At 31.7% G+C, this 9,402-nt stretch overlaps 2 protein-coding genes across 6 annotated transcripts; one reads left to right on the plus strand and one right to left on the minus strand.

Annotated features, from left to right (window-relative positions):
* Positions 1–330: 330 nt before the first annotated feature.
* Positions 331–1,197, minus strand: LOC119687822 (60S ribosomal protein L37a). The gene is made up of 3 exons (XM_038102329.1): positions 1,092–1,197; positions 731–859; positions 331–652 (listed from the first exon to the last, which is right to left on the minus strand). The coding sequence occupies exons 1-3, from the start codon at positions 1,092–1,094 to the stop codon at positions 506–508; spliced, it is 279 nt and encodes a 92-aa protein (XP_037958257.1). The 5' UTR covers positions 1,095–1,197; the 3' UTR covers positions 331–505.
* A 1,720-nt stretch (positions 1,198–2,917) lies between these two features.
* On the plus strand, positions 2,918–7,230 carry LOC119687823 (4'-phosphopantetheine phosphatase). Of its 5 annotated transcripts, none has more exons than XM_038102334.1 (3): positions 2,918–2,985; positions 5,588–6,765; positions 6,850–7,230. In XM_038102334.1, exon 2 carries the CDS (start codon positions 5,662–5,664, stop codon positions 6,748–6,750), a length of 1,089 nt encoding a protein of 362 aa, XP_037958262.1. In that variant the 5' UTR covers positions 2,918–2,985; positions 5,588–5,661; the 3' UTR covers positions 6,751–6,765; positions 6,850–7,230. The 5 variants fall into 5 exon arrangements, with proteins under 5 accessions (XP_037958262.1, XP_037958261.1, XP_037958258.1 ...); XM_038102333.1 differs by lacking the exon at positions 2,918–2,985 and adding an exon at positions 4,900–5,018; XM_038102330.1 differs by lacking the exon at positions 2,918–2,985 and adding an exon at positions 5,049–5,522.
* Positions 7,231–9,402: the final 2,172 nt, after the last annotated feature.

Genomic DNA, 9,402 nt, shown 5'->3' on the forward strand with positions numbered 1-9,402 from the left:
CAGCAGAGTCCTTGCACTACACTGTCTCAATACACAAACACTTCACCACAACAGTTACGGCTTCGCAATATAACTGATATTTATAATACGAGTAAGATCAGCTATTGAGCTTAATTCAAAAAGATTTAACCAATTAGTAGGCACCGCATACATTATAAATGAAAATCTTTAACATAGAATCGAACAAAATTAATTTATTCGCAAGTTGAGTCATTTCACTACCACAGCACTTATTCGCGTATTGGCCCTTGCCAGTTGGAGATATTTCTTTTTGCTCTCAATATCCTAACACGATCATTCTTTACTATAAACACAATTCAACAAAATCACTTCACATTATTGAATTTTTATTGAAATTAGTTTACTCTTCATTTTTGGTCTTGGACTAAGCCAAGTGACGGGTTTATTCTCCAAAAATAATTATTGGAAAAATGTTTACACAAATTATTTTTAAAATAAAACAGAAAGTCGACAGTTGCTTAGTGCGGGTGTAACCGGGAACTGTTTATTGTTCCTTCGTTTCGCGTAAACGGCGCACAGCGGAACGCACTGAAGCAGCAGCAGTTGTTGAGTAGACCCAAGCACCGCCGGCAACAACGCGCTTACAACGCTTGCATGACCAAATACCGACACAGGCGCGTTTCATGGCATCCTAAAATAAAATCTTATTTTAGTCATCAGAGCTATTATTTGAAGAGGAAAAAATATTTGTTTACGCGATGGAACTTACCTTTCCGCAAAAAGTGCAGGTATATTTGCTATGTTGGGTGATTTCCATTTTCTTCACCATTTTACGTAGTGAGGCACCATAACGGGTACCATATTTACCAACAATTCCAACCTTCTTAGTACGTTTGGCCTAAAAAAATAAACAAGGAGTCAATTACTTTATTGCATTGTTATTATTGTTTATATAAACAAATTCACAAGCGGCAAAATTTTCTTGTTTTTAATTCTCTATATTTAACACATGTAATTAAAATTATTACATTATTAACAAAATTCTGAGCACTTTCAATATAATATTTCCATAACACTTTAAATCCCATAAATTAAGATGGTTAAAATATCCTAGGATTATTTTGCCGTACCATTTCTGCGTTGTTGATCTGTCGAAATTTCAATAGGAAAGAAAACCAATGTCACTTTGCGTTGACAGCTCACCTTTTAAATGTCATGCCATTGTACGCTTGGTGGCGCTTTCAAATTGCTGAAAAATGCTGCCACTGTCATTTATTTATGTAATCTATCAGAAATTGCAAAAATTTAGTTATATATATAATAATACAATAATGCAAGTTATTAATAAAATAATAAATGTATTTTGATATATAGTATATGGTATATAAAAAAAATCATTATGTACATTAATTACATATAATATTTATAAAGTTTATATTAAACTTACGTAGCATTGTAAAAGAAATTTACCACATACATAAAAACTAATTTTAAATAAACAGAATATCATAAGCAGGAATTGAGTGAAGTGGTTTTTATAAAGTTTCTTTAAACATATACATAAACTTAATTAATTCCAAATTATTTCAAATAAATTATTTATTAATATTTGCTGCTGGTCAGTTAAAAACCCTTAATAGTAAAAAACACTTGATAATGGTCTGTCCTTTTTGATGGCTGGTGCATCTAAGACAGTGCAAACTTTTTATTATTGGAAAAAGGACACACATAAAAAAAATTCCCAAAACTTGCATTTGCATTTATCGGTTCCTTAATTATTACTATAATTGTTAAGAGCAGCACGTCAACTATAAATCATAAGTTTTAAAGATGATATTTGTTAACAATTCATATCTACGCCTCGGTGAAAATATATGTGGATTGTGCAACTTTCAATAAAATTCACAACCTATTTTCATTGAAACGGGAATACACCATTACAATAATTTATTTGCAAGGCAAAGAGTAATAATACGTTAATACTAATAATAATACCAATGTCTTCAATGCCTTCTCATATCATAAACCAATTTTTAAATAAAACTCCTGGCTAAACTAGGGACTCCAACGTTCTTAAAGTGCATATAATGTTTTTTACATAGAAATTTTACTATAATGACTATTTTATTTATTTATTAAATTACATGCAAGCGTAAAAGTGTTATTTTTAGATAAATGTAGTTAGTTTTTGTAGCTGTACAAAACATGAAACTCTTTTGAGATTTTCACTCAGCACAATTACTTCAAATCATAGATGCCTCTAATGTACTCAGATGAAATCGCTATAACCTCGATTCACTAGGACATTGCAGTCGATCCATATGAACTGGCCAACCTTTCATCTAAAATTATCCAAGATTTTACTTTCAACATTTTTCTCATTTCAATCTGCAAGCCTATTCCAATCAAATTTCTGACTACAGGCCTGACTGTGGTTTTCGTCAGTTTCCTATCGACAAATGATATGCTATCAAAAATTGCTAAAATCATGATCGTGTAGTTATAATACAACATGTTTTTTATTTTTGTTATATAATATAAATTATATAAATTTATATATATCTATATATATAAAAGAAAGTTGTGTTAGTTACACCACTTATAACTCAAGAACGGCTGAACCGATTTAGCTGAAAATTGGCAGGGAGGTAGTTTAAGGCCAGGAGAAGGACATAGGATACTTTTTATCCCGTTCGACAGCATTCCCGTGTGACTTGACATGAAACGTCAGTGGTGAGAAACGACAAAGTAGGTTTTGAAATTATCAAATTTTTGATATAAGAAAATATTTTATTAAAATTTAACAGATAGAAATATAACTTAGTTAATGTGTTTTTAAAAGTTGTATTAGATCAATATAAGTTTGTGTTGCAATAAATATCGTTTTTAATCAATAAAACTACCTGGTTGTTGCAAACTCAACAAAATAAATAATTAACAATTATAATGTATGGTATGGTTGAAAATTTGAGTATAGGATACTTTTTATCCCGTTCGACAGCAAATAAATTATGAATGATTAATGTAGGTATTTTTTTTTTTTTTGTATTTTTTCCAATTAAAAAAAAACTGCTTATTTATTGCCTTTAAGGCGGAACAGAGTTCGCCGGGTCATCTACTAGTTATACATATATTTAAATTTATACAAATTATATAAACATATAAATTTATGGCATATTATATGTTATATATAGATAGTCAACAGTTTTTGGTTCCAAATAGAGCAGAGTATTCGACAAGGGACTTGTAGCTCGCCCCAGCATACAAAATCCATCTCATTATGGGTTTTATCCGTTTCTATATACAGGCAATATTCAGCTACATCTGATTATTATATTATAATCTTGTGAGAATGGTACGCTACTGTTTTATAACTTTTTATGATACAACAAAATACAATCTGCCTTGAAAAGAACGAAACATTTTTTTAACCTAGCGTTCACCAGTAATATGGCGCCAATTGCGACGTTTTGCAATTTTGAGTTGAATGGCTGTCAAATGTTTCAATTTTATGTTCAACGTTCACATGTTTAAAGATAAAATCTTAAATACATCAATCAAACTATTCACGATGCTTTGAAAACACGGGCTTGTGTGAATTCAATTCTAAAATCGTAACAAGGCTCTTTAAATTGAACAAATATTTTTGATTTAATAAGTCTTCCTTTTTGAGGTAGTACTATAATTTGAAAAAACTTATAAGGAAAATTACGAACACTCTTAAACTTAACCTTGCTAAAATTTCACGCTCAATTGCATGGGCGATTCGATCAAATTTTTATCGATACCGTTTTTTAAACTGAATTGCTATTTTAATGTGCATGAAAACTGATGAAAACTGATTGGAAAAAATTATTTTAAGAAATCTATTTTAGTTTTTGTGTAGAATATTAAATAAATATCATAAATTTAATTTTAATTGGTTAACTAGTTCAATCTTTTGACCAATTTCAATGCTCATCTTCATGGATTACCAAAAACTTTAAACACATTATATTTTGGTCATCAACACAAACAATATTTTAAAAATGGAATGAATAAAACTGTTAAGAGATATAAAACAAATTATATAAAGTGGTAACCACAGATTTCAACAGTTTAATCAACTTCAAAGCTGATTGGATTTAAATTGGCAACTTAATTGGCTAGTCTTTGGTAATATTTTTATGTTCAAATGCGGATATGTATTATGTTCGAATTTTCTTGCGAGCAAAATTTTGTGTGTTTTAGTGAAAAAGTGAAAGTGCATGCAAACAACTTAGTAACGTTTAGTTAGTGTAGATGCTTTGTAAACAACCTTTTATATATTTTTCTACAAAGTTCATAATCAGCTGTTACACAGTAACCGAATTTAAGTAGTTTAGAATACATTAAAAGTTTTCGCAGGTATAAAAATAATTTTATAGATAAAGTTTTGTTACTTGCTACAATAACACTTAAACGATTTATAGATGAAGTTAAACAAATACTAAGTTCGGTCTGAGTATCTCTAACAATAATAATCTCGTTATATTGTTAACCTCGTGTAATCACAGAAACACTTTAGTGTGATTATTAAATTTTATTACTGCCTATCTTAAAAAAATAGATATAATATCTTTTATATTATATTTATATAATAACTTTTTATATATTAGACATAATTTCATTAAAAGTGGTTTTTGTATTATCAAAGCATAATATAAAAGTTTGCTTATCGCGGTTTTGTATTTAATTCTGTTTTGACATTTTACACTCAGCATATTTGATAGGCAGGATACACAGATAATATATTGTAGTGTTTATATGCTAAAAACAAATAGAAAATAATTGCTGGTAGAAGTGAACTTAATAAATAAATAATTTTGAGTTATATAATATAAAGCTAAAAAAATTATATATTAGAAATTGCATATTTAGGCTATAAAAGAAATTGAATGTATTATCAATATTTCTTGCAGTGTAGTAGATTCGACTGACAGTCAGCTGTGTGGTGAATGCCAAAAACTAATAATCCAAGTAGTGAACTACAGGCTATACGTTGTGACAAGTTTAAATTGGTTTTTTTGAGTTGAACGGTGCGCGTTTGTGTAGATAAATATTTTTAATTTATTTTATTAAAAGTATAAATTGTTCTGTCAAATATTTTATTACTAGAAAGGACAGTACTTAAAAGTATTTTAGTTACATAGGAGCGGCGGTAGATAACGAAAAAAAAACCTAAGCTGCGGTGCATTGCGTGCTTTTGTATAAAAGACGTGCTTCTGTTGGTAATTGTTATATGGTTGCTACGTGCTGTTGATGAACTAGCAATGTATATTGTTTAATTCACCAGTGCCCTATTTGGCGATAATACTTTTCCAACTGGGTTGTGCTTGTGTTTATGTATTTACACTTTATCGGTAGCACCAAACAAAAGAAGTTAACTTCTCTAAATAAATATTGATAATACTTGTGAAGAGGTGATTATATATGATTTATAACGCTAGCGGTGAGGGGCAGATGTAAATAAACCTGAGTACATAGGTGTTAAAAGCAGAATAGCCAATTCCAAATATTTTAATTACATTAAAAAAAAACAAGTAAAAAACAACTAACAATACATATGTTAAATAAAAGATAACTACATCAATTTCCTCTATTTTAGTTTACTATTTGTGGCCTACGTAAAAAAACGTCAAATTGAAGTCGGTAAAGGAACGAGAAAAGAACGGCGACAAAATGTATGAGTCCAGCGGATGCGAGCTTCTGCAGGATGCCAATGTGTATCAGCCAGACTTATTGGATCTAAATTCGAATGTGCAAGCTGCAGAGTATTGGTTTCCTTGTTTTCGCGATATGATTGCTAAATTTGCTGAGCACGCTGAAGGTAGTCAAAGCAACGACGACCACACAGCCGCAGAGCGTGCTGCGCAGTACCAAAAAGACAGCTTGAAGAAAATGAGCGATTATCATGACAAATTAAAAACCAATGCCGGAAAAAATATTAAGCTAAGCATACGTGAGCTGCTGGATTTGAATGAGAGACAATTGCGTCGGTTTGGCTTTCCAGACACTTGGCGCAAACAGAAACAGGAAGAGAATGCAGTTGCTATACAGTTGCTGCAGAAACGTTTGCAGGAAATTGACACTATTGAAAGCACATCAGCACGCTGGACGGAGCTAATACGTGGCGTTCTCGCTGGCAATATGTTCGACTGGGGCGCACAAGCTGTGGCGAATATTTTAGCAAATGATACTACTTTCGGTTTACATGCGGCGTTGGAACACATACAGAAACGGCCTTGGCTAATGGATGATTTAGATAGCTGGCTAAGTCGTGTGCAAGGTAAAGCACATAAATGTGCACTCATTTTTGTTGATAACAGCGGCGTTGATGTCGTGCTCGGTATACTGCCATTCACCCGCGAACTATTGAAGCGTGGTACCAAAGTATTGTTGTGTGCAAACACAGAGCCTTCATTGAATGATGTGACCAGCAGTGAACTGAATGCGATTATCGAGTCTTGTACCTGTCATTGCAATGTTCTCGCACAAGCCTGGGAAAACAAATCTCTTGTCGTTTACGGTAATGGTCAGCGCGGGCCATGTTTAGATATGCGGAATCTTCCGCTTAAATTGTGCGAGGCCATACATAAATATGAGACTGATTTACTTGTTATTGAGGGCATGGGACGTGCGCTCCACACTAACCTTTATGCAAAATTCAATTGTGAGACGCTCAAGTTGGCTGTCGTCAAAAACAAGTGGTTGGCGCAGTATTTGGGAGGCGACACCTTCTCGGTCATATGTCGCTATGAGACCAGCTAATGCCAGCAACTTTATGTAATTATCGTTTTTCATGATTTTTATTATATTCCATATTATTTATTATTTGTTATTTATTTATTTTTTTAATATTTTTTATAGTTAATTTGTTGTTTTGTTTTAAATTTTATGTGAAGAATGCGTTTTTATGGAAGTGAGGCAGTTTTACGACATTGTAGGGTTTTGCTTGCGCGGGGTTGTGGGCCATTGGCACACAAGCGCTTTTTAATTGAGTTTTGAATTTTGTTATTAAATTTAATTATACTTCTGTTCTTAAAGTATTTATTAATTAAACTTACACTGTAACTCATTTGTAACAACAAAAAGTAAAAAAAAACAAAAAAGTTGAAAACAACTGTTATTTAGCAAAACCCCAAGCAAAGGTAGCGTGCAACTTGGAGTTTATGTACGTGGATATGTGCAAAAAATGCAACAACAAAACAAAAAGTTATGATTGAATTATTTAAACAAAAATGTAGTGCAAATGTTAAATGAAAATTTAAAAAAATTATAAAAAAATTCAATTAAGAATTTAGACAAAAAGTCAATTGTTTTAAACAAAAAGAGATTTAATATATATTAGTGTTAAGCAAATCTAAAGTAAAGTTGAAAAATATAAACAAATACTTAATTTTTATTTTTTTTATAGCGAATATAAACTGCCTGTCTGTGTTGGAATATGATAAGAATGTTTTTATAAAAGTAGGCAATAAAAATCTATAATGGCTGAAAAATTGGTACTAGGTACACAAGTTTTAATAGAAAGTGATATGTTTTTGGTGAGTGACTGGCAAAAATGTATGATCACTTGAGTTTCTTTTGGGAAGGGTGACTACACTTTGTCAGCTAAAAAGTCAAGTGAGTCCTTGACATGATATAATCTGCTTTTAGAATTGGTTAAGGATTAATTTGTGTTATTGTTTATAAGAAATGAAAAAAAAATCTCATATACATACATACTCTTATACATTGGAATGCTGATGATATTGTAATCGAAGTGAAATAAATGTAGTTTCATGAAAATCCTGGGCTTACGTATCTGCGATAGTTTAATGTTGTTATCACAGACATTTCCATCATTCGCAAGAAAAGTGAAGTTAACAGTTTTTGTTTTTGCAGCCCATCAGGATCCACAAAGCAGATAACATAAAAAGAAATATAAGACGAAAACATGGGGGTTAGGATGTGGATAGGTATTGGTGGTGTGAGAGGGGGCACATTATTTAAAGATGAGAATGAATTGGGGATTTGGTTGAACTTAAATTGAAGTGAACCAGAATCAAGGCGGAGATACATTGCCACTTCTATGGGGCGGATCCAAAGTTGGCGTGGGCTGAAGCTTGTGTGTGCGTTGGGGCAGTAACACAGTTAGGCGAGCTGATGGGGGGTCCTGTTAGGGCACACATTGGGAATTAACGGACTTATACGTGACTAGAAACTGTTTAGTACATGGTTATATACTGATTTTAAAAATGGTAACCACCGCCTACCAATATGATAGGATGAAATGCGCTGACAAAAGACAAGAAATGGTTAGTCTAGATTGCACCTTGTATACCAAAGTCTATTTGAGTTCAAGTAAAGGCCCATGGTGAAAGCGATACAAGCAATAAGTGTGAGTTTAGTACCCTTTTGATATATCAAACTCTGTAATTGATGATCTCAGTCAGTCAAATTTAACTTTCACCTTTTTGATTTTCATTTCACACCTTTTTGTGGTTAACGCCAAGCCCTCTAGGGTAATTTTTTCAATCGAGATGTTCTTTTAATGTTCTTTTAATGCACTTTTAGTGCAATTTTATTTTCGATTGGTAAATCTCGAGCAAAATGTATAACACTTCAGATTAATTTATAAGACATATTTTGCAAAAGTAGCAAGATTATCCTGAAATTAAAAGCTGTTTTATATAATTTGACATATAAACTGTGATTTGATTTGATATGTGTATTTGTCAAAAATGTAAATGTCTAACAACACTAGCGCAAGAATGTTAGATTACTCTAAAAATGTTCGATTAAGCAACAAAATTTGACATTTATACTTCAATATACCGAATGAGTTGCGATTTTAAAAGCTGCAGTTTCTCATGCAGCTCAAAAGTATGAATGTCGGTGTTTACACCTTCCCGAAGTATGATATCTAAAGTTTTACAATGGTTGAAAATGTCTTCGTTTGGTGTACTTTCACATGATTGTCATATATGAAAACCAATTGTTCAAAATATCCATTAAGTACTTTGAATCGACAGTCGGTTTCAATTATGATAACTTGCATGGATTGCATGGATTCATCAATATGTTTATAACTTATAATCGTTTCTCTTTGCATTACTTTTTCCTTTAAATTTATGTGCAATTTTTATAACTACTTTTTTCTGCAAACAATTTGGCTTATTCAACGATTTTTTCAAATCCAGTATGACGATAAGTGGGTCAGTCTTTAACCCACTTACGAAATAAGGGGGGTACACTGTCATTAACGATCTTCAAGGTAACTTCAATCGATTACCATAGTTTATTTATAAAGTTCACTCGTAGTAAAATTTTTTACCACACGAGTATTGCAACAATAAACTCGAATGCCAACATTTCATTCAGGATGGTTCACAATCGGTTAGACTTTTAGAATCATCAGTTTTATTTCTCTGGTCACTC

This window comes from Teleopsis dalmanni, chromosome X, assembly GCF_002237135.1.
Source record: "Teleopsis dalmanni isolate 2A chromosome X, ASM223713v2, whole genome shotgun sequence".
Lineage (NCBI taxonomy): Eukaryota > Metazoa > Arthropoda > Insecta > Diptera > Diopsidae > Teleopsis > Teleopsis dalmanni.